The sequence below is a fragment of the Abramis brama genome (assembly GCF_963993115.1).
Source record: "Abramis brama genome assembly, chromosome: 22".
NCBI lineage: Eukaryota > Metazoa > Chordata > Actinopteri > Cypriniformes > Leuciscidae > Abramis > Abramis brama.
The window spans coordinates 22,598,135-22,624,526 of NC_139984.1; the positions used below are offsets into that span (position 1 = coordinate 22,598,135).

At 39.8% G+C, this 26,392-nt stretch overlaps 1 protein-coding gene across 1 annotated transcript in view; it reads right to left on the reverse strand.

Moving 5' to 3' along the window:
- Positions 1-26,392, reverse strand: part of camta1a (calmodulin binding transcription activator 1a) — a 424,467-nt gene that overhangs the window by 8,081 nt on the left and 389,994 nt on the right. The window contains 9 exon segments of the mRNA XM_084099066.1: positions 579-757; positions 1,240-1,724; positions 2,937-3,288; positions 3,394-3,472; positions 3,590-3,780; positions 4,346-4,500; positions 22,189-22,323; positions 22,601-22,727; positions 23,236-25,466. Coding sequence (XP_083955192.1) covers positions 579-757; positions 1,240-1,724; positions 2,937-3,288; positions 3,394-3,472; positions 3,590-3,780; positions 4,346-4,500; positions 22,189-22,323; positions 22,601-22,727; positions 23,236-25,466 — 3,934 coding nt within the window.

Sequence of the window (26,392 nt, forward strand, 5' to 3'; positions counted from 1 at the left end):
TCAAAAATACAATAAAAAATAGTAATATTTTGAAATTGTTTTACAATACAAAATTAACTTTTTTATATTTTAATATATTTTTTAATTTAATTTATTCCTGTGATGGCAAAGCTGAATTTTCAGCAACCATTAATCCATTATTCATAGTCACATGATCCTTCAGAAATCATTCTAATATGCTGATTTAATGTTCAAGAAAAATATCATATTATTGTCAGTGTTAAAAACACTGTTATTAATGTTGAAAACATAAACAGTGCAACAGAAACTTTACATTTACTGTTTTTTTTTTGTGTTTTCAAAAAGAGGTATAACTACATCCGTTTTCACTCAGTTAACTTATAGTTATTTTAAATGGGACTCTCTGAAAAAAGGATGTTAATGCTGTATATGTTTGCTATATATCTGAAATATATCTTAACTGAAAAAAAAAAAGGTTTGTAAAAATTTGGAGTGGCTGGTAAAATTCTGCATTCACCAGTCACTGTGGTTGGGCAAAAAAGTTAATTTCCCACCCTGGTCGTGCATTTCAGTACATATGTATATTAAAGTATGCGTTTTAAAAGCCGTTGGCTAACCTCAAGTGGATGATGCTGGGCAGGTGTTCCACGTCTCCCAGGTAACTGGCCAGCCAGCTCATGGTGTTGGTGAGGCCACTGTTGTCCAGAGGAACAGACTCCACGGTTGGAAAATGTTCCCGCTTGATGCGCTCCGGAGTGGCCTCAATGATGTGCTCCGCCAGGCTCATCATATTCGCCTGTGAGGCGCACAAACAAGCAAAAACAAACACATGCATTCAATGTTACACAAGCACTGACTTTCTAGTGTAACAAAAAGCACACACACTTGCTAACCCAGCCGATCAATCAAGCACCGGGGTGTTTACTTTGGAGGAACACGCTGCAACAGCCCCTCTATCCCCATAGAGTGACAGAGATGAATGGGGCTGGACTAACTCCTGGCAATAGGAGCAAATCAATGGCAGAAGTGTATTATGTGGTGACGAAGGTCTGTGCAGAGAGCGGGGCTGTGACCGCGGCTCTCTAGCGCTTATTTCAAATGTCAGCAGGACGGATGGTGCTCTATATACCCCTTGGCCTCTCAATGCTTGTAGCCGTGTTTGTTTGCTGAGCCTATTTACTGACAAATGCATCAATACAGGTGTGAATGAGGCTGGCTGACTGTGAGTGAGTGCCGCTTAGGGAACTGTGTGAGTTTGTGTATGTGCACTTCTCTCACCTGCAGGTCCTCCATGTGAGAGAGGCAGTCCTGGTTCTCTAGATCCTCCTTGTAAGAAAGCATCTCTGTGTCTACAATCTCCCTCTCCACCATTCCCAGCATGCTGAGGGGTTCGCCGCGCTGTCGTAATCGGCTGGCCAACTTCTCCTTCCCTACGCCACTGATGCCTCCCTTCCTGAGCACCTCTCTAGTGCCCCATTTATGCCCTCCACGGAAAGAGGCCATCTTGGCTTGTGGGATGCCCCCTGTCCCTAAACCCTCCTCAGAGACGCTCTTATCCGGGCTGGATGGGGTGGAGGCGAGGGTCTTAGGGCTGGTTGACAGTTTATGTGTCTGCTGCTCCATGTTCAAGGGAACCGACATGGGCTTTTCCAGCTGTGCTTGCACAAGCTCTGGGTTGGGCTTGTGTTTCTTGGCGAGGGGGATTTCCTGCTGGCACTCGTTGCTGTAGTAGCTGGAGGGCTCTGATCTCGGTCTTCTCAAATCTATGCACAAAAGAGAAAGAGAGAGTGAGCTGCACACAGAGGAGAGGACGGAGATGATATGTCCATTATATTTGCTCTGTCTATGAGGTTCTGTTAGTTATAATCAAAAAAATAAATAAGATAGAATTAGATTGTGCAGCAAGTACAGCTCATTGAAGCAAATGCTATAAAGTATTAGCCTGGTCCTACCAGACTCTCATACATTTCATTTGTACAGAGAGTCAGGCCACTCTCCATTGACAAGCGTTAAGCCACTCTGGATCTGCCATAACCAATCGCTAACGTTTGGTTGTGACGTAACCCTACAACTCAAACTAGCGCACGACCTCAACGTCATCGTTCTCAGCCACTCCCTCTGTTCGCTGATTGGACTGGTAAAAATTTGTCCGGAGAAAACCCACGAATATACCGCAAACCCAGACGGAGTACTGAAGGAAAATGAAAATTGAGCGGAAGTACGTAGGAGGGCGGATCCAGGCTAATAAAGTATTACATTAAGCAAGCAAATCTGCTATAATATTTTCAGTAAAGAAGCATTAGTCTGATTTCAAAACAGTAATGAGCTACAAGTAGTGTTTTTCAACTAGTAGCCTAGTGAGCTCTCCTAAAACATCTCCCATCAGTCTTATATTTAGTTTTGGAAAGTCTGATTCATTTTAGTGAATTGGTTCATACCGTACTTCTGATATATATACACACAGATACATAAAAATGATCAAAAGTGACAGTAAAGGCATTTATAATGTTACAGACTTCAAATAAATACTGTTTGAACTTTCTATTAATCAAAAAATCCTGAAAAAATGCATCACGGTTTTGACAAAAACGAAGCAGAACAACTGATTTCAACATTGATAATAAAAAGAAATGTTTCTTGAGCACCAAATCACGCATATTAGAATGATTTCTGAAGGATCAAGAAATGCTGAAGACAGTACTTATAAAGCACATATAATCACTAAATCCTACCCAGTTCTTACCCAATACCTAAACTTAACAACTACCTTACTTACAAGTATCTAATTACTATTAATAAGCAGTAATTAGGAGTTTATTGAGGCAAAAGTCGTAGATAGTCATTAGTTAATAGTGAGAATTGGACCCTAATCTAAAGTGTGACCATAAGAAAATGCCCCCTTAAATAGCTTTAAAGCAATTAGCAACTTTTTGTTACTATCTTGCAGTAAAACTAACTACTTTAGAGGTTCTCACCAGGGTTCTGGTTGGTGCAAGGTGTTGTAGTAGTGGTGGTAGTACCAGTGTTCTGCCCACTGGGGGTCACCATACTGTCACTGCCCCAGCTGACCATCCAGCTGTTGGAGGTGGGGATGTCAGGGTTGGGAGAGAAAGACATGCTGGAGGTAGGGGGTAAGGAGGACGGGGTCTGCTGCTGCTGTTCCTCCCTCTGGAGCTGCTCCAGACACTCCGCCAGCTTGGTGTGGCCACGGGAGCGGGCGATGGAGAGGGGCAGGCGGCCTAGAGAGTCTGGGATTGCCAGTGCTCTCCGGTCCCACTTGTACAAGACCACTGCTGCCTCCAGATGACCCAAAGCACAAGCCCACATCTACAACAAGGAAACAGAGTAAAAAGAGGAGTAAGAAAAGCAAATACGGCGCAATGGAGTTGTCAAATGCACCAAAGTTCAATTAAAATTGCTTGAGGAGCATACCAGTGGAGTGCAAGAGAAGTGATCCACGTTGAGAGGGTCCACCTCAAGTTCCAGATCAATGCTGTCTGCATGCTTCGTGCTAGATAAGATAATACCATTTCTCATGGTTAGCAATGACAGAGGAAATAACACAAAAACATATTTACACACAGATCTACAGTAGATAGATCTGAGTGCTCTTATCGCTTTAACTGACCGCCATTTGATGAGAGTCTGGATGAGGGTGGCGTAGCCTTGGCCTGCAGCAAGGTGTAGCAAGGTCATGCCCCGGAAGGTCTTTGAGTGAATCAGGTGTTTGGATTTGGCCCAGCAGGCCCTGTTCATCATCTTCTCACAAACAACCACCACACGACTCTCAAAAGAGCTTCCTGCCTGTCCCGAGATACACTGCAGGAGAAAATGGAGTGCTTCATGTCTTCACAAGCTCAATGAACCGTCACAATCTTTCACAAAATTTCATTGCTTTCTGCATCATTTTTTATGGCTCAAAAAAAAAAAGCTACTGTATAATCTATGAGAGGAAAAGCTGCAGCGATGAACATTTTGTGAACAATCATTATAATAAATTGGCTCAACTGGCTCACAAAACTGGTTTTAATAAACACCATGTTATTACAATATGCAAAACTTTTCATCTAAGTGATGTAACTGAATTTTAATATTGTTTATTGTAAATGCAAATTACATTTAGTTTCTAAATGACTATGTTTTTTATGAGCTGAATCATGGCAGCTATAAACAAAACTGGGAAACATGAAATAACAACCATCCATCAACAAACACATAATAAACAAAAGTGTATATATACATACATAAATATATACTGTATATATATACCGGTATACATACACATGGACAATGGAAAGACTTTACAATATGGCTGAACATACTTGTTGCCGTTTTAAAATACATTCTAATCTCACACATAACAATTACTGATGTGCTGCTGTACCTGAGACTGGCTATTAGCGCCTCCGTTCCCCCCTCCTCCTCCTCCTCCAGACCCCGCTGTTCCTCCACTGCCCTGCTGCTGCTGACCAGCCATCTCAGCCATCCTGCGCTCCATCTGTTCCAGCCGCTCCAGGATGGACATTCTGAACTGGTTATCTGCAGAGGAAAATTCCTATCAGTTTAACCACTTGGGTTCCAACTTTAGTTCAACAATAAAATAAAAGATCTAAATGAACGAAATTCGCTAATGATTGTACAATTCACACTTCTGCAATGCAAATGGTTGCTGTAAACCGCACTCACTGAGGTCTGAAATAAATTCTTCTCTGGTTTAGCTCACATCCCCAAGCAAAATTCTATATTGGATGTTTAATTAAAACTCAGTCATTACCCTTATGCTTTCCAATCAAGACACAGAGTCTGATGTTATCAATCACCATTTCCGTAATTGCAGTCATTATTGTAAATTAATGGAATCATTAATGAGGCACATCAACACATTCGGCTTCAAAAACACAGCAGTGAACATACACAGATTTGTTTGGAATTTGTACTTCCTAACTAGATTTGTACATTTTCTGCACATGCAAACCTCACTACCATTATGCAAGGGTGCCCAGGGCATTGCTATAGGGTTGCTAAGGTGTTCTGAATTGTTGCTAGGACGTAGGATGAGTTAAATGCTTACAAAGTTACTTTGTAACCCAAATCCAGACACATCAAGCTGGTTTTCTTACTGGATTTGACACTAAACATGGCCATGTAATCTGTCAATCAGAAATGCTCACTGTGCAGATGGAAAAGATGAGAACTGGGACCAGCACAGGTGAATTACAGCACCAGTACTGAGAACTGTATGTGTCTCTCACTGATAAGCCTGTTTCTGTGGCAACCTGCAGCTGCACGGTAACCAGGCGACAGGGGCATGCTGGGCTGTGGTTTGCTCCAGTGTCAGTTTATTGATGAACGAAGAGGCACATTGAGAGACGACAAAAGTGCAAAAAGGTTAAAAAAAAAATCTGTATCGCCCATTCTAATGTAGTTAGTAAGCAATATTTTATGTCTTTTGACTAAACAAAAGTATTAATCTAGAGGGCCATGAACACCACAAAGCAAACAGATAGTGTTTGGTTGCCTGGTGAAAATGTCAAGAGTAATCATGTACATAAATTCACACTGTTTGACAACTCAGTAAGAGTGTGGTTGCCGAAAGGACAGCAGTCATTTACAGTAGCTGCGTTTACATGGACACTTTCTGTTTCAATCGGAATGAAATCATCATTTATTAAGCAGATGAATCCGAGTGTTTACATGAACGCTAAATAAAGTGGTCGGGTTGATGTGAGCGTTTATATGTGTATATCACAAGCTTCAAATTGGAATAAAGACATGCGCACACTGCACTAATATAATATTTCCTCATACTATTTGTGGCGAGCAGGACGAGTCCGAGGGTCGTGAGAGAGCGGCGCGAGGCCGGTGGCGTGATTACTGATAAGCGACACCTGCGCGACGCACCGGTCTCGTATATCTCACGGAGCGACGACAGTGAAGATCGAGAGAGGAACAGGCCTGGACTTATGTTGTGTTTTGTTTTATTATATATGACAGCAGTCGTCCGTGAGGGGCTGCTGTCTTTACTTTCGTTTTGTTGTTTGGTTATTTTACATTAATAAAGTTGTTGAATGTTCGCCGGTTCCCGTCTCCTCCTTCCCCCACGTCTAACCTTGCTACACTATTCTCCTAAATTGCTTATTTTCTTTGTTTTAAACTGCAGACTTAATATTTATCTATTTTGGGTCCTAATAGAGTGGTGCAGGTATGACATCACTTTGTAGGCCAAAACGCAAAACGCGGAAGCGAGTTAGCATTTTAGCCGATGTCAATGGGTTTTTTGAATGGGGTTTTGGTTAAATGGCTGAAATAAGGTCTATGGTGAACACAAGCTCAAGACACTTTCACGTTTTATACTACGACATAAAAATACATCAATATTACCCCACTTGTGATTTTTTAAATTACTATTTTTTCTGTTACGTGTCTTGAAAAAGGCGGTTGCTAACAAGTGGCTGTAAATGGAACTACAGAGGCAGTCGGGGAGATTAAATGTCATCACACATAACAGGTAAACTCCGTATGCTTTCACAGCCTCATTATGCTTATAATTGTGCTCTTATAAACTATTCTAACTCATAGTAACTATCAATGTTGTTGTTGATCACAGAGCATGTTTTTTTGCCTATTGGGCTTTTGTCGAAGGAACCAGTGTGATGCTAACTGCCGGTTGACCTACAAAGAAACGTCATACCTGCACCACTCTATTAGAAGACGACGAGCACATGAAGCTTTGTGCTGTGCTGCGTATTTATTAAGCAGTAAAAACGCTCATTCCCGCACCCAAAACAAGGCTGTGGATGAGAGTCCGAAACAAAGACTGGTGGGACGTTCCACCTCACAGACAATGAGTGGAAGGAGAATCTTAGACACGACAGTCATTTATGACACTATATTCGACAACAACAGCAAGTTCCACGTGTATTACGCCATTTCTACGTAATAGAACCCAGTTTCGGTTTTCAATCTGATCAAGTGTTTATATGTCCCCTCGATCGGATTACAAAAGGTTTAAACCACCCCTTACAATCCGAATTCAATTTTAATCAGATTTGGCCCATTCATTCCGACTGACGTGGTTACATGTGACTTTTTTATTCCGACTGTGCTACTAGTTCAATTACAAACGTATTATTAGGGTCTATGTAAAGGTCATGGAGTATTGTAATGAAGCAACACATGGCCCAGAGTCAGCAACCTTGACTGGCTCTGTTCCTACCAGTGTTGTTATTGTTAACCAAAACTATTAAAAATAATTTTCAGTAACTGGAAGAACCTGAAATCAACTTAAGTTTTACTTTCAGTCTACTAGCTATAGTTCGTCAACTATTTTTGACTCGTCTAGATTGCAAATCAGGGCAACAATCTGAGCATAAGTCCAGCCTTGAGTGATTTTTAGCATGTTGCTTTGTAGTTTCTATGGTTTTCCGTGTAGTTGCTAAAGTGCTGCTGAAAGAGCCTATGCATAACTCACCAAAACAAATGTTATGTGTTCTGGATGGTTAGCAGTGCATTGCTATGCCAATTGCTAAAGTATTTAGAGTGTAACTTAACAAGTTGCTATGCAGTTACTAACTTGTTCTGAATGGTTACAAGGGAATTGCTGGGTGGCTACCTTGTCAGTCAGGCAAAAAGTCTTACAGCTACTTAGAAAAGGTTTAATTCATGTTCACAGCAAAAATTCTGCAGTATACTTTCCAAAGTTAAGGGATTTGTTCAAATCTCTTAACCCAACCTCAAAGCCTTTACAACGACCATTACTAAACCCTGCTGGGTGAGGACTTGCATGATTACCTTTCATTTAAACTATGATTTATTGAATCAGTGGGCTTCAGTCTGTGTGCAGTCAGTGTTAAGTCTTCATTCAGATACCATGCCAGGAAAGAGAGAGATGGAAGCTACAAAGATGGCAAGAGAGACAGACAGAGAGGCCGTGCGAGCACCAGTTAGCAGCGGCATTGACATGTCTTTGTTCAGACACAGTGCTGCAGTCTGCTGCAGTGCAGATGATGTCATCTCCACCTGCTGCGCGTGTGAGCTCGAAATGCCACACACGTACACTGCAGAGGGAGAGGGGGTTGGGGGGAGGGGCCACATACAGGGGGCCACCAATCAGAGCTGAAGCAACACAGTGACATGTGCAACACCTTCCTATTTCTCCATAAACTACAAATGTGACAGCCAATAGGCACGAGAGCAGATATTAAATGAAGAAATCCATATTTTTTGCTTTCTTTTTTATGTTGAAGAATACGTTATATTATCATTTCCCTATTCTGATGCTGAGCTGCCAACACACACTACTTTCTTTAATAATGGCCATCAAGTATAAATTGGTTATCGGAAGTATTAGGATTGCACGATAATGTTAAACTGATAATCAATTATATTATATAATGTCAAAAATTATAATTGTGATTATTTATCACGATTGTTTTTACTTTTTACATTTCATCAGAATTATTGCACTTTCATGTGAACAACAATCAAGAGAACGACGTTAACGGAAGTTTATTATTTTAACATTATCTAGTTTCCTGATTTAATTTATCATATATTAACTCACTCTACATTATAAAAACTTAGGAATTCACTGTTTTAGCTTTTGAGAGAAGCTTATTAATATTAATAAGCTAATTTTTAACATGTTTGTCTGTGTTTTTAAGTCCGTGTTGTTACAGTATCACCAATATCTCAGACAATTACTCTTAATCAAGAGAAGCAGGAAAAGTGCCCACAATTAATCAGAATTTTTTTTTTCAAACTTAAAAATTTACGCTAGGAACGGGACCAAAAATAAATTAGCTAATTAATAATAATAATAATAATAATAATAATAATAGTAATTTGTTACATTTATATAGCGCTTTTCTGGGTACTCAAAGCGATTTACATGGAAGGGGGAATCTCCTCAACCACCACCAATGTGCAGCATCCACCTGGATGATGCGACGGCAGCCATATTGTGCCAGAACGCCCACTACACACTAGCTTATTGGTGGAGAGGAGACAGTGATGAAGCCAATTAGTAAATTAAACTGAAGAACTGCACTCAAACCCAAAAGAATGGCTATAAATCATGTGTATTCTGCCAGATTTACTGAACAGAAAGACTTTTTCAAATGATATGCAAGTAACTTAAAAAGAAGCCTATATTTCAAAACTGTTCATAGGTTTATTGTGCATTTTCAAGGTTTTTTCTGCTGGGTTCAGCATGTGCAACATGGCCAAAATAACTCCAAAACATTATTTTTGCATCATATCTGGGATACTTCTAAGTGTGAATACAAAATGATTATGTGCCACTCACAGTACGTGTAAAAAAGGACTAAGACAATGTCATCATATCTTTCTCTCTGGAGACTGCCTTCTTGTGTGAGCTGACCTAAACTGCCTCCAACACTGCCTCCAGCTGTTTAAGCGTTTCAGAATCTGCCTTTCCCTTTAACACAACCTTGAACCACAACTTTCTCTCATCCTCTTTTCATCCCTTCTCTTAGAATAAGGCAATGAGTCACATTCACGGACGTCAGACATACGTTGTGTATGTGAGCTGAGAGATCCTGGGGAGTAATGGCTGAGAGAGAAAGAGAGGGAGCTGATAGACAGCTCAATGAGAGGAGAACTTCATTAAGGGTCTATTCACTATTTATTCCTGTGGGAGACTTGATGAGTCAGGAGCTGAAGACTGAGTGTGTGTTTGTTTTCAGCTTAGGAACTGCTTCTGTATCTGTGAGGATTCTGTTTATACAGTCACATATACACAAACAAACACACCTGGATTAAACACAGAGATAATAATGCTCTGTTTTTCGCTAAAATAGCCTAGTGGATTCTCACTCGATCTACCTCGCTCTTGCTTGTATTATAATGCTGAGAGTGAAGTAATGGGAGCAAATGCGACTGCACTCATTTGTTGCAATAAACCACAGCAATAATGTACTGCATTAATATATAATTCTATGGAAGGAGATATAAGTGCTATGTAGGCGTCCGTTACCATCTTTCTGTGTTGTTAACGTTTACAGTGCCCACTTAAAGATTATACATAATACTTGCTTTTGTATATACATGTAAACAAACTGTATACTTCACAATCTACATGTACACTGAATACTGCCTGTTTTTTTCTTAAATGCTACACTTTATTAATATAAAAATGTAGTTTGGAACAATTTTGTCAAATGACTAAATTACATGCATATTCAGTTCATTGAGTGGCATCCAGTTGTTGTTTTAGAAATAAATTAGTTATTAGCGTTGTACATGCAATTTTGTGATAAAACATCTTAACAATCTAATCAAATGATGAAAAATGTGTTAAAAGCACATGTGATGTTACTTTTGGGTCACATTAGAAATTGAAAGTCAAGTTGAGTGCATTGCATTGTGGGATATAGTATTCTAGGCACTAGGCAGTGTGTTCTGTTGTGTACTGCATACAGAAAACTGTATATGGAAACTGTATATTGCAGGTTTATAGAACAGTATGGTAGTATGCTGCTATCCTGAACTATTCATCAATCACAAAACCCCATGCTTGGCCATCAGGTGGTTAATAATACCCCAGCTCTCTAGAATAATGGTATTCTGGAAAAACCCCTTCCTGAGTTAAGCTCCGCTGGATGACATAGGCTGGTATTTAGTGGAGGGAAGGGGGAGTGCTGTTGGCAGAGGCTCTCCCAGCTGAAACCACCATCTGCATTCACCCTCTCATCTCGCATTGAGCAGAATAAGAGCATGAAACAGCAGTAGATCAGAGGACGTGAATTGTATCTATCACTCAATTCATGTGAGAATGAACTATGAACTATAGGGTAATGCATCATTATCTCTAATACTGCTCCATCTCAAACATAACACGTTACCAGCCAGTAATGCAAGTATTCACAATGTTAAATACAGTGCGAATATAATATTTGTAGTCAGAATGAAAAAACTGAATTAGTGAAATATTATTAGAAAGACTGAAGAAAAACAGATGAATGCAACAATAAAGCCTAAGGGTAGGTCAGTCTTTCCTCTCAGATGTGTATTTTAGTCAAAATTATGAACAATCATACTGTCACACTCACAATATTACAAAAATTACAGAGACAATTTTTTTTTATCTTGTATTAAAATTATGACATAAAAGTTGAAATTATGCCAGTTAGAATTACGAGATACAAAGGAATTTACATAAAGTCAAATTAGAGATAAAAGTGATAATTCTAACAAAAAATGTCAACTTTGTCATAATGACTTTTTATCTAATAATTTCTAAATTTTATGTTATAATTTAAACTTTTTATGTCATAATTTTGATTATCAAAGCATGTTTTTTTTCTTATGTGGCAGAAACGGGTTGATAATTTTGCTATGGAGAGATCTCAAAGTGGGATTTCTTTCACATGTGAGCAGGGAAAACCTGAAATGGAGTGCAGTGACTACATTTCTTTATTCGGTCAGTATGAGAAACTGCATTCATCAACTTATTAGAAAGCACAAATATCACAGCTTTCAAATATTGAAATAAACTTCTGTCATGAAACTCTAAGTGGTGCAAGCTGATAGATCCTTAACTCAAACAGCTTGCAATCATATCATTCTCTATAAGGCACAGCTGATTGGTTCCTGCTGTATCAGTAGTCCATGAGCTTGCATGGTCAATCTTCAAATACTTCAAATTTAATAAGGTTGGCATTTGCTGTAGCAGTGCAGCGTGCTTTCAGAAACCCCCCACCTTCCCCAGCTCCACCTGTATAGATCTGCTACGGGTAATGCATGTATGCTATTGTACAGCAGCAGCATGTCTTACTTTCTCACAGCAGCATGTTGTGTATGTAATGGCAGTAGCTAGTCCCACACTTGCTCTGCAGCAGCAACAGCAGCAGCAATAACAACAGCAGGGTAGCAGATCTATTCCACCAAGACCAAACCTATCAACGTTGCCATATCCATTCCTATGCCAAACACTCAGACAGTTGTCATGACAGAACTCCACCTTCAAGACTGAGAAGAGTCTAATCAAAGAGATGCAGCATATTAGGGGTCCTATTATGGCCTTTTACGAAGTCTTGATTTTGTTTTTGGGGTGTACTAGAATATGTTCTCATTATTGTTTGTTCCAAAAAAAAAACGAACAATTATTACAGCACCTCTTCCCAGTCTGGCTCGAACACGCCGATTTCGATGAAGCCCCTCCTTCCGAAATACGAAATGTCCTGTGATTGGTTAGCTGGCCCAGTGTGTTGTGATTGGTAGCGCTTAGCATGTGTTCGGGAAATGTCCCGCCCCTCCATAACTGTGAGTGTAAATATTGAGGATGGCGTCAATTTCAAACCAATTCGAGCCCGATTCAGACCCTGACAATGTTAACGAAAAAGAGGACTGTGTAGAACGGATTACATGAACAGACTTTGCAAGCACGGATTTCACAGGACGTTTCAGAGTTTTTTTGTAATTTTCTTATACATTATAGATACGATGTTATCCACCATTTAATCGTGAGCTTACAAAAGCAACAGAAAACAAGCTGTTCTCCATAAAATGTGCAGCACAAAGATAAACGCAGGGGTTATAATGTCCAGGAACAGAGTTTAAAATACATTTATACCATGGTCTGGGTGAATACTCGATTCTGATTGGCTGCAGGGTGTCCATTAAAAAGTGATAATGTACACCTAGGAAAGGCGTCCCGTCAATTTGCCTGATGACAGTTCTAAATGATTGTGCTGGCTCAAACTCACTGATCAACTGCTGCGGTCGGGTCGCTGTGGCCACGTTGCTTGGCAACGCCTGTATACGGGAGATGTTAAATAGTGCGCTCGACTTAATAAATAAAAACCCTCAGGATTTTTACTCTAAAACACATTAAAGTATTATTAATTGATTAAATATTTCTTTCTTTCGTAAGTGACCATGGTATAAGCAGGTTAATGCCCTTCGAGGTGTCCACTGTCAGGTATTAATGGACTTCGGCGGAGGCAAATGGATTAATGGACTTCCGCTGCGCGTCGGACGGTTCACGCCTCGCCGTCGTCCATTAATACCTGATAATGGACACCTCGTCGGGCATTAACCCTTACTTTTACCACTCTAAGTTAGTCAGCTTTCGTCATGTAAAACAAATGAGTGTTGGAAAAAACAGTGTCTCTTTGACAGCAACAACACTGTCTTCTCTAATGCAGCTCAGCCAGGCCTCGTCCTGCATATTCCATGGGCGGGGATTATTTAAATGAGTACCATTGTGACTTCATAAGATCCGGAAAAATCGCGCTGTAGTCCAAACGAGCCGTTCGTTGTAGTTCTTGAAAAGGGGATTCTGTTAAATAAAATATCTCCCTTTGGAGTTGACTTTGAGCTTTGTAACCTAGCAGATCTTTTTTATGCTCAAAACAACATTACACACTAATTAAAGTTGAAAAAGTAGAAAAGCATAATAGGACCCCTTTAACCATATCAGCCTTGGTGGACATTGTACTGTAGTTCAAGATGCCAACACTGATTGTGGTAAGTTAAACCAAAAACACAGTAATATGTGACTAGATGTTTCTACCACAAGGACACATTCATACTAAAATATAATATTCTTATCTAAAATAACTATTTATACCTATAAAGTTCTATTTAAATCGAAAGTACACAGTTGGAAATGTGCTCATTTCTGTATTTCCATCCATGTCTGTTAGTGGAATTTTACTACAGGCAGCAGCACTATTTCCTACCGCATGAGGCCTCTGCAAGTGCCCTGTCCCAACACAGGAATGCTCACACAGAACAAGTCCCCTTCAGTCTAGACTTGGGAGCAAGTACTGACTCCCGGTGCTGCAGAGAGTACTATGCTATCACTGCACAGCACACACACAAATAAAAAAAACCCTCTTCTTTTCCCAGGTGTTACAACAAGAATTGAGTGTTTAAACACAGGTTGAGCTCTTCTGCCCTGATTTTGAGATCTGAACCTTCAGCTCGAGCTGACCGGCTGTGTAAGAAAGCTCAAGCTCTAGTAGTAATGCCAGCAGTGACGGTTACATACAGGTTGCTTTGCTGTCAAGGTTAGTAGTGATTAAATGGGTTAACGTGTGTGTCCCTTCTGGAAACATACTAGTCCTATGAAACAGATAAAGGGATGAAGACTTTCCATGCCTGACTCATGACATGGCATTATGCTAGTCACACACACTTTACACTGTACTGATATAATTTACTGTCTATCACAAGCATAGAGCAGCGAGAACGTGCTTTATTGGTGAGGAAACAAACATGGGGTGCATAATCTTGATTTTATACCACAGTTCAATAAGCAATATGTTGATATTTAGGATTTTAGGCATGATATTGGTAATTACTTTGTCTGAAACAAATCGGTTGAGTGAATGATTAAATGATTCACTCAAAGACAGTCACATGTTTCAATGTTTTCGAATGGATGATCTGATGACTCACTCATAAAGCTACTTGATGCCATCTACTGGCGTAACCATATAAAGAGCAGACAGTCACTGAAAAATCCTCACCACTAATAATACACAGACTGACAGCCTTAACCCTGCTTCTATTCTACTATTTCAAAATGGTTTATAGTATATACGTATTTTTAAAGCATTCATTGATCTTGCTTAATACTAATCTTTACATATACTAATACATTTTTATGTTAGAAAATTATGCATTAGGATTAATGCATTAACTTGAACTAACAATTAACAATACTTTAAGATTTATACATGCTGTATATGTGTTCTATCATATTAATTCATTAACAAATATTAACATGTAGAACCTTCTTGTAAAGTATTCATATATTTTTTTACAGACTAATGCATAACATTCTGTATGCACATGGGACAAAAGTTCTGTTGCATATAATGCCCTTTAACCAGCTTCCCAAATCACAAAATGGATTTTGAAAAAAACTTCACTGCGGTCTCCTTCTGGTCGAATGGAGCCCTTCAATTTATCTCCATACAAACCAGCAGCAAATCAAATTAAATCACAGGCAGGCATCTCCATGAGCTACAGTAACTGCTTTACCCATCCTCCAAGACATGCCCTGGTTATATCTCCTACTTCATGTGCCATTGTGTGACACGGTTTATGCAAGCACTAACAAAATCCTTTATCGTGCTTGGCAGTACTGCCAGACTAATACATCATTATACAGACTAGCTGTATTGTGAGTAGTTTTTCCAAACTTTTATATAAACCAGTCCACAAAAATCTCACAAAAGACTCATTCATACTATTATTAATGACTTTACTGTTCATGTGAGTCAGCTATTTTGCTCAGCTCTCCCTGTCATCATTCAGACAAAGCATACAAAACAACCGGGCAGCAATGCTGACTACAGTGTACAATGTCAAATATATTTCAGTGATAAAACTAACAGTGAAAATGCTTTCATCAGCAGCATTATTTGGTATCAGCATATCTTCTGTAATTTCCTTATATATTTTACTTTCAGTGACTAAACTGGCTTATCATTGGTTTAAAAAAGACAAAGAATCCTTAACTCAAGCTCAAGCCTTAACAAATCTAATTTTCAGTCAATTTCAATGTTCCTCTAACAGTCTGAGGGCCGCTGTGCCATTCTCCCTTACTGCTGTCTGATTTAACACTAATTAACGATTGTGCCCTTGAGGCACGTGTTAGATAGAAGCAACTAAAGCACAATGTATTCTGCATTGGTCTGGGGTGCAACAAATATTATCTGGATTTTGGCCAATTACTGCTAGAAGCTGACAGAATCAATTCATGCATCTCCAAGGAATCTTTCACTTAAAAAAAGCTTCAAATCCATATTAGAAGCAACTGATTTGAACCAATATCCAGACAGACCACAGAAAATATCCAATTGTACACTAAGTCAAACATCAAGTTTCTTCTAGTCTATCACTAGCTACTGTACATGATTCAACATGTTTCTCAGATCTAATGAAGTAAACTGAGCAGGATCTGGGAGAGTGCAATCGGTCGAGAAAGGCTGGCACTGTACAATATGCTGGCTAATCTTAATGGGTATTCAGAGCATGATGACAGCTGCAGAAACACTGATAACAGGACATAACTGACTCCTTTCCTTAACAACATGACTGTCATGACCTCAAATTTATATGAAATAACCTGACCAGAGGTTCTCTGAAACTCAGGTTAACTGTTCTGACATTTCCTGCACTACTCTAAATGAGATAGAATTTAATATTTGAGTACCTATGAAATAGAATGTATTAACAATAAAAAAAGCATATCACTTGTAAAGAACTGACAGTGTTGTAGAAATGGAATGAATATCAATCCCTCAGTCAATCAATGTTCACAAGTATTGAAAATTTTGTCTTTGCAATGTTCGGCAACAAAACATATGACACGACTGAAATCCCAATATTACAAAAATTACAGGTGTCTAGTGCCTAATTTATGAGGTCCTGGATGGAACATGGTGTGGAATATTAATTTAGAGGTAACACAACCATGGAAGCTCTAGGGTTGTTGAGTTCATTAACCCTCTGCATCATGTTGCCTCAGGATAAAAAAGCAATTTTCTACACTGTGCAAGCACCCATGAGATGGATTTTTCAAGCATTAAAAATATTATTCAAATTTTGTTATTCAGTAAACTTCATGTTCAAACATTTATTGCTGAAATGTTTTTAAGCAATAACTGTAGAAGCAACGTTATGACCTGTGCATTGACATCACACAAGCACTATAGAAAATACAGCAGTTGTTATACGTTTCTATTTTTATTATTATTAATTATTAAAATAGATACCATTTATAGAATTTGCTTAAGTTATGATTCATGTAGCAGTCAATATAAAGTCTATTACACTAATATTTAGTAAATAGTTTTTGATTTTAGAGACGTGTTGTATGTAATGCAAGAAAAATGGGTGAAACTTTTTAAACATTTCAATCACTATCAACAGGTTGTTGAGCAGAACATTGTTGGAAAACAATACACACGAGTGTAATGATTGTTAATCTATATTTTCCTGGCACAAACCATAACCATTACCAATATAAAGCTCGTTTGTCAAACTTGTGTCGTGTTTTTGAATGTTTCGCGAGCTCTTAAGCGCGTGCCTCGTGCGTCGCTGTCCTCGGTGCTGAAATCAAGAGCGCAGATCACAGGACTGCTGTGTGTGTTACACACACACATACATACACACACTCCGGTCACGACTACATCTAACAGAACCACTAAATGGCACGACCGCCTCACAAATGAGCTGTTTTTCCTACTTTTGCCGTGTGATGTTTTGGTGCAATGAAGTGTCAAACAAGCGGATCTTTGTCATGTCCTATTTAAGATGATAGAAATGAGAGTGCATGCAGCTAGAGAACTAGTGAATATGTTCAAACTATGAAAAGGACATTACTAAGAATAATATATGAAATAGCAAAACGTTGACTATCTATTTGCCTCAAAACCAGAACAAGGTGGTCTGCTCCACGAGCCTCGTACATGTATGTTCAAGAACAGCGTTCTCAGAACAGCGTTCTTGTGTCTATTTTGGAAGTTGACACATTCAGTTCAGGAAACTGCAAAAAGAAGTGCTTCAGCAGAGACCGAATTCAGTCAAAACAGATCAGCTCGAGCTTATCTTAAAGAACATATTCTTTCATTTTCTGAAAAAGCAAAGGCAGGAGTGTAAATGTAAAACGTACAGAACGTCACATTTCTCTATCTGAAGTAAAGGTTCACTTCCACAGACGGAAATGACAAGTGTTTAAAGTGGGCTAAGCACATGTAGTAACTTTAGAGACAAGACTGCAAACACACAGACACTAGGTTCATTTGAACATGTCCAACCTTCTATTTCACTGTCCATGGAGAGTCGCACTGCAAAGCAAACGGTCCCCTTGTCTTTAGGAAAAGCAGATGTCATTCAACGGCATCCTGACCACAATGTCCCAAATGGCCGTGTCTCACACACGCAGTTTGTCCCTGTATTTACTAATACTGGGCAAAATAAATATCCCTTTTTATACTAGGGGAATATCCTAAAAGGTCTAATCAACAATAGAAGAAAGTGTAGAAGCGACGTGCAAGAGCAGAGAGAAATGTAAAGCCCGCTCACTTACTCTCGTACTCCCCCCCCCTCCTCCGCCCCTCTTTACTCCAGCGCTACTGCAAGTGTTGCCAAGTCCATTAATTATAAGCCACTTTGTTTAATAAAGTCCTTGCAAATATCAGCATTGTGGATTGCGGGGTTTCGGGCTTTTGTTCTTCTTCTAGAAAACACGCTTTTCTTTGGAATATATATATATATATATATATATATATATATTACTAAAGGGATGTATTAAATTAAAATACACTAGGCCTGTTTTGTTGAAGCTAGGCAAACAAGTCTTGCAAATAATGTTTAATAAAAAGTATATGTTTATGTTTTAATTAATCATTATGCCTCCCTCCATGGTGATATATGAACAACCAACAGCAGGAGCAAAATAAAAAGAAATCGCTTACTGTATTTATTTTCAAAGCAATCGCTAACTTTTCTTGGAAGATTTGGCAACATTGACTACTGCTCCCCCGTGCGCGCGCGTGCATGAATCTCCGTGAGAGGAGACGCTGCGCACGTGCCGCAGGTAAACAGACGCCCTAGTTTTTCCACGAGCCACGAAGACAAAGCAAAAAAACTGAAGCAAACGAAGAAATTATTAATGGGAAAGACAGCATGTGACACTGTCCTTCACATTTATAATGACTACTGCACTTTTCCTCAGTTTCTCAGACCGGCTTAGAGAATTTTCCCATAAACATATTTAACGCTTTTTGGAGGTGACGGACAATTTTACCTGGGAATCGGTAAATGTACGAGGCAAGACAAATAATTGTATATCTATTTGAACGACTGTTTATTTCCCCTATATTTGCAAATCACAGGCATTGTGATAAACCGCTGTAAAAATACGCTAGAAATGCTGGTTTATCGCAGTAATGTGTGAAGAGCGGCATCGACTGACCACAGAATAACAGTAATTTGGACGCACAGTTTAATCGGTGGACAATATGAATTGGCATGAAGACAATATACTGGTCACGGTTACAGTGCACGATGACTCCAGCCTGTGGCTTTGTACCTGCAATGCTGCAGAGAGAAGCAAAGCCCCGCCCCCTTTCTGCATTATGACAAATCAAGGCAGGCAGCTGTGTGCCATTAGAGCATCAGAGCACAGCTGAAAGCAAACGATAAATGTAGTGTCAAACAGCAGACGCTGAGGTTTGTCTCGAAATCGTTTTATTTGACTAGAGCTCAATATAGAAACCAGGCTGTGGTTTAATGACCAGGAGTGAGAGTCAGTGCAGTAGCAAGTGAAGAAACCCCAAAATCCAGTAACTGGATTGAATATGATGATAGCTATGGCTCTGATAAACAACAGTGTCATGTTGGCCACGTCCTAAATGTACTGCTTATATAGCCTGCGCGCACTATCTTTTCCATATACTTAGGAATACTCATTAAAATGTGTATCAATAACATGCCTAATAAAAAAAACTTCAGACTTGTCCTATCTCAAACTTTGTGATTTCCTTCCACACACCCTCATTTCCAGGCAGCACTGTTTCATGATGTGCTTAAAGTCAAACCAACTGATGACTCACTCTAATTCAGCTAAGCTTACTCTTATCCACTAATCCAATAGACCAACCTTTTGCTACTTAAGTTTACAAAACACTGAGCAGTAAGAAAAAGTTCTTGAGAACTCTGTGAATGTTGAGAATGTAGTATATTATGGGCAATTTAGTCATTAAAGTAGTGCATACAAATAAATGAAGGTCACAAGTGCATGGTTGGCTGTGTGTGCTGCCTGTGAGACGTGAATGGACTGGTGTTGAGCTGTTTGAACAGAGACATGTTTCTGAGAGGGGCATCGGTCCTCTGTTGCTCTTTCTCTGCCTTAAGGGCTGTCTGCATTGCAGCTGTCCCTTTCCACAGGCTCCTCCACCATGCCCTACTTTACCCTGTCAATGCACACTGCAGCAACAACACTCACCCCCCGCCCCCACCTCCACAGACAAACAGCACCACACACAGGCACTGGCACTCTCTTCTTTACTCAGACTCATAGGAGACAGAGCACTTAGCCTGTCCTTGTAACACACACACCTCCTAGATTACATATCCACAGAATTCATCCGTTTAATAAATATGTGCAGTGATATACAGTAAGTGCATCTGTTGGTGTGACTGTGAGCGCATGTGCCTGGTCCCTCTTACTGTAATGCGTGATCATCTGTACTGGTTTGGTTTAGTCTTCTGCTTTCCAAACATCATGCTTGTCAAACACATGCTGTATCTGAATGCTGGCTGCCACTCCTCGTTGCCCAAATCATTCTTCGGGATTGTTTGTCTTGGCTAACACCTGATCGGAGCAAGCAGATTAGAGCTTCGGACGTCAAATTGGCAGGCGTGTCACTCTGCCCATATGCTCCAATATTTTCATAAGCTCTTTGACGCCACAGCCCCAGTTTGAGGCAGCCTGGGTAGCACTGAAGCGTGTGTGGGATTGTATTTGGTTTGCCAGACTTTAAAGAGGGCAAATCCCCCACAGCGATGGTATGATTAGACTTAAACCCTTGTGTTTAAGTTATCACTAACAGACTGGGACAGCTAAAGGACGCTGTAAAGTTCACCGATGTGTGCATAAAGCAAGTAGCAGAATCAGTACAGCGTAAGTGTTTAATAGTGGATCTGAGTCACATGTCTTTCTTATTGTCCCATCTTCTCACAGACAAACTTTACATACGTATTAATGGTTTACATGGTAAAACTTTAGGTTGAATTTGTTACCATTTGCTAATGCATCAGGTATCATTAACTAATAATGAACAATATTTTTTATGCATTTATTAATCTAGGTTAATGCTAATTTCTTCATATTAAATTAAAACACTTCAAGTTAACATAGGAATGAACATTAAATCAGTGTCATTTTAGTAATATTTATATACTATTATAGTATTTATTTATATTATAGTATATATATATATATATATATAATATATATAATTTATTTATTTATATAATATTATAGTATTTTGATTTTTTTTGAGTATTATTTTATATTTATAGTTTTCATTTTAGTAATTTTTTGTACTTTTGCCTTTTTTTAATAAGTTTTTGTTTTTTAGTGTTTCTATTTGGCTATTTTTTTATTTCAGTTTTAGTAATTTTAGTACTTCAACTTATTTCAATTAGTTGTCAAGTTTAAAAAAATAAAATAAATTTTTTCATTTAATATTTATATTTTTTTGTTATTTTACTTCAGCTATTTGTTAATTTCAATAGGGTTTGATTGTCCATCGGGAATTGATTGGAATGTTGTCTATTGCTGTGATGTCATGTGAGTGACAGGTTGTCCCGCCCTCACGCCTGTAAACACATGACGAGATGCCGTTGCAAATGGGAGGGTAAGTTATTTTGATTAAAGATTACGATTGATTTAAAAAAATAATGATATGCATAGATAAAAAAATTAAAATAAACACTGCAATATTCCATAAAAAATAAGCCAATTACCAATTTGATTTCATGGTAACTTTATGCAAAGCCAGATGTGAAGGAGCAATCAACCTTCACTTTGTCTTAAGTCATGGAAAGCTCATCAAAGTCATCAGAGTACTATTTCCAGACTGCTTTTCTCCTTGACCCTAAAGTATTAACCACTTATATAAATTACTGCTTCTCTCCTTTGTGCTTGCCATAACTTAGATTAAAGCACAAAGGGCAAAACAAGCATCAAAAGCTCTTCCTTCTTACAGCCCTTAAACACAGATTCTACCTAATTACAGGGTGGTCTACCCTCCCTTTAGCTTTGAAGAACACACTTGTTGACCTCAAATAATTATTCAGCACATGTGGTGATTGCTTAGACTTCAACAGAATTCTGCTTTCTTTGCTAAACTTGCCCTCTATCCCCACCTAGAGGTCAATTGCAAAGCAAACCTCACACATTTTTTTAAACGGCATCTTACCCTTCCTCAATCCACATTTTTTATTAACACACACTCTTTCTCTGCCTTCATGACATACTCTTTATCTCGATCAGATGTGCCTTTAATTTTTTAATAAAATGTGGGATAATTAGAAAAGCCTTGGGCCAAGACACCATTATATAATCACCTACTTCAAGTAGCTCAATAATCAGGGATCACAAGATGGATTCCAAATTTAGTAAAGTAACACATTTTTTCCCTCCCACAATGCAGAAAAAGACAGAGGAAGACCTACCATCAAGTGACAGCCAGTCATGCTGTGATGAAGGTAGGGAGGGCAGTGCACGAGCTTTATACTCAAACACAACTGAGTTAGAGATGATTTGATTACTGACAGCCACCTGCAGAGTCACCAGGCCTGTGTCATGGGCTGCAGACACACACAACCCCATAATTAGAGAGATCAGAGGAAATCATGAGGAGTTCATGCAGTTCTGCTCCTTATCAGGGGTGGCATCTGAGGGCTTACAGAGATTCATTGCAATCCAGGAAAACATTTACTATTTTATGTTATTTGAAGTAATAAACATTTATCTTTTTAGAAACGCAATATTTCATATTTACTTCTTAATATTAATTAATATTTACTTCTTAAATATGGTAAATTAATAAGTCAGTAACTTCTGTTTGTATGAAAGTGAAATTACCAGGACAGTAGCAACGTAAAACTCCAGGCTGGATGAGGGAGGCAGGGACAGAGATCTGATCAAACAGGCAGGAGTAGCTGCTGTTGTCTTCCTGCCATGATCCTGTGATTAAGACCTTCACACCACCCTGAAATATGGAGGAAAAAAATCCTCACATGACCTACGTTTATCATATCATAATTATTAAAATAAATAAAGGTTTAAATAAAGATTTGAAGAAAGGAAGTATTTGAAAGGAGAATAAAATACACATGCTACAATGCCATCTTGTGGAAGAAAATAAGACTACAACAGCAATACGTTTTAAATTGTTTTCAAGGGTATTCTGCCATCTCGTGGTGCAATAATGCAACAGCAAGAGATCAAATACCGGGTTCATAAATTAAGCTATTTTAAAATCATTTTAAATAACAAAAAAAAGTAATAATAATAATATAAAGGTAATTTCACAAATGGGTTACTAAAGACACAATTTTAAATAATCTAAAAATGTGTCTAAAAATGTATAAATAAGAATTATAATGATTTTTGTTGTTATTATAAGCATCTAATAATAATATTAAGAAATAATGCTGAGTATGTAACTGAAATGCAGGAAAAACTGAATTTAAAGCATTTAATTCAAACAGACATACCTCTGGGTAGGACCACTCTGGAGAGTAGTCTGTGACCATGAAAAGTCGCCCGGTGGCCTGCAACATTCCCAGAGTGCCCTGGGCCACCGCAGCTGACACTACTTCAGCTACATGCATGTAGGCCAGTGATCCTGTCTCTCCTGAGCCTCCGCCAGCGCCAGCACCTCCACCTAAAGACTGGGGGCTGCAGCATGACTGGAGGCAGAGCTCTGAGGGGCTGTATCCTGACACTCTGTTGCTTGTATTCTCTTGACCTTGCTGTTGGTTCGCACCTGAGGTGGCTGTTCCATCTGACCCAGGTGGGGCCACCAACTGGTGGGTGTATAACGTTCCCGCAGCCCCTACAGCCGTGGCTCCGCTGTCTACAGAGATGAAGTCGTTGATGAGGTCAGAAAACTGGTTTCCAAATGAGATGTCAAAATGATCCAAGCTGATTTCCATGCCTGTGCCTCCTCCGCCATTGGCGCCGGGTCCACTAAGCCCGTGGTTAGTGTTGTAGAGCCCCTGAACCAAATTAGCTCCCTGAATCAGTGGCTGGAGTTGCTGTTGTGAGCCACTGTTGGGCCCGCTCGTGGTGTTTCCATTCCTCAAAGACACGGCTTCGGCTCCATTCTCAGAGCTCTGCTGCATGAAGTGATCTGCCCCTCCGCTCTCTCCGTTTCCTCCTCTGCAGGATTGTAGATGATCCCCAGACTTTAGTAAACCATCTGTCCCATTCTCAGTGGCCCCAGCCTGACCGGAACCAACACTACGACTCTGATCCATACCGACCACATCCTCGTGCTCTGGACCAAGGCCTGGAAAACCTCCCTGGTACTGGAGGAGCTGCAGTGAGCCAGCCTGTCCCTGGGCCTCGGTGGGTGAGCCTCCATTGCAGTTGGGTCTGTGCTGGCCCTGGTGGGTGTGATGGTGGTGGAGGTGACCATTACTGCCGGGCGATTCCGTCTTTACAACCTGCAGACCCATGTAGCCTCCATCAGGGGAGTTATGCTCCAGCAAGTGGCCCTTCTGGCTGGAGCTCTGCCGGCCTTGTTGGTTCTGGGCTGGCTGTGGTGGTTCTTGAAGGAAGAAGCTTGGAGATTGGTTCTGGTGAGCTAAGTTGTTCATTGCCTGGCTATAACCTACGGCAGTGGCACCTGTGGAGTAGTCCTGCTTTGCATCGATGGCACTGAAATCCATCTGCTCCAGGGTGGTGCTCGGACTCAGGCCCCCTCCAGATGGTAGCAGAGAGGAAGCAGGGGTCAAGGTGAGTGAGTTCTCGGCGCCAGAGCCGCTGGAAACGCTACAGCTTACGACTGCCCCCACCTGGTAGTTCCCTTCTTTGGCCAGCTGTTGTTCAAAGGAAGTGTCCTCAGTCTTGATGTTCTTCACCAGGGCAGAACTGAAGACGTAGTTTGAATCAGATATAGTTGGCGAGCGTTGCAAACCGTTGGTGTTAGCTGTTGAGGAGGACGAGGCACTGCATGTGCCATTCTCCTGCTTTAATCCACTTCCCCCATATGTCTGGCCCTGCTTAGGGTTATTTAGGAAGCAGTCAGGGTCGAAGTTCATAGTGGTTTCTGGGATTTTAATGCTGCCAGAGTCTAGGCTGCTGGAGAGAACAAGTTCATCAGAGATGCCAGAGGCAGACAGCATGGATAGCCCGTCTGATCCAGGACCGCCTGCATCTGCGCTCCCACTTCCTGGAAAGGCAAATTTGTGGCTGTCAGAGGGGACTGCCAAGACCAGACCGTGAGAGGTGGCATCCGGGCCCATAATATGTGTATTGGGCCCTCCAGTGGGGGACATGCTGTAGACGGGATCCCCAGTCACCTCAGACATGAAAACACTCTGGGATAGGCTGCTCATGACAGAGGCAACGTGGCCCATGCCTGTGACCGCTGGGCTGTCAGCCATGTCGGGGTCCGAGTTGAGCCCGCTGCTGATGGACACAGGGGAATTCTGGGTTGTGTCTGGCACTTCCACCTGATTGGTGGAGGACACCTCAGTGCTGTTCTGGTGCAGCAGCACGGGTTTGTGGACCTTGCCGTTGCGTTTCTCACGCACGCTCCCTCCTCCTGTTCCTCCACTGTTCTTGCTGCTGTGGCTGTGCTCTGTCTTACCCTCTGACACATCATTATTCTGGAGCTCAGAGTGGGTGCTGCTATAGCCTCCTGAGCGAGGGTCCACTTTGGGAGAGATTATCCGGTGTTTGGCGCTGTTACATTTATGATGCACACTGCTTCCTGCACCTGTAGAGACATAACAAAATAGCGAGTCATTCTCCAAACTCTTTAACATTTAATAATTATTATAATAAAAAACAATACATTATCCATACTATTTAATTCAGAAGAATTAATATCTCTGACTCCTTAATGACATTATCCCTTTTAAAATTAACATTATTCCCATAATCAACAGAATCCCTAGTATTATCAAAATTGACATTATTATAATAATTATTATTATATACAAAATATACATATAGATTATAAAATTCATTCAGAATTATTCATATTTTTGACAACTTAATGAATGAAATGGCCTAATAAATGCCCATTTAAAATGAACATTATTAGTAGTATTATTGTCAATATTTACATTATTATTATTAACAATAACAGTATTTAAATGAACATAATCATAAATTTCCCCCTTTTCCCCTGTTATTTAGTCCATTGAAACTACATTAGAATAATACAAAAAGCACATCATAATAACTACACTACTATTTTAGATATGACACCACTCTAAGAGGCTCTGTTTGCTTTAAATATGAAAATAATAAGAATTCAAAGAATGATCCACATAATGTCTTTAAAATTGAAAATGCTTTGATGCTGATATTTTGAATGAACACTGAGATTAATTCAAGTCTTTATAGAGACCATCAATCATCAGTATTAATCGTTTCATGAGAAGCCAACACACAGCTTTACCGTTTTGTTAATAAATGGCTGATATGTCTCATTAGTCATTATACTGCAAACTTGGCAAATTAATTTTATATGAACATAAAACAAATGGCAATCAATCTATCCCCACAATCATTTGTTTTAAACACTCAATTCAATTTGCTTCAGAGTAACGGCACCCTACAGGAGCAACACCATGGGATTGTAAAGTGCTGTGTTGGATATTTGTGATGAAGTACAAGGTGAAAATTCATTTGTTG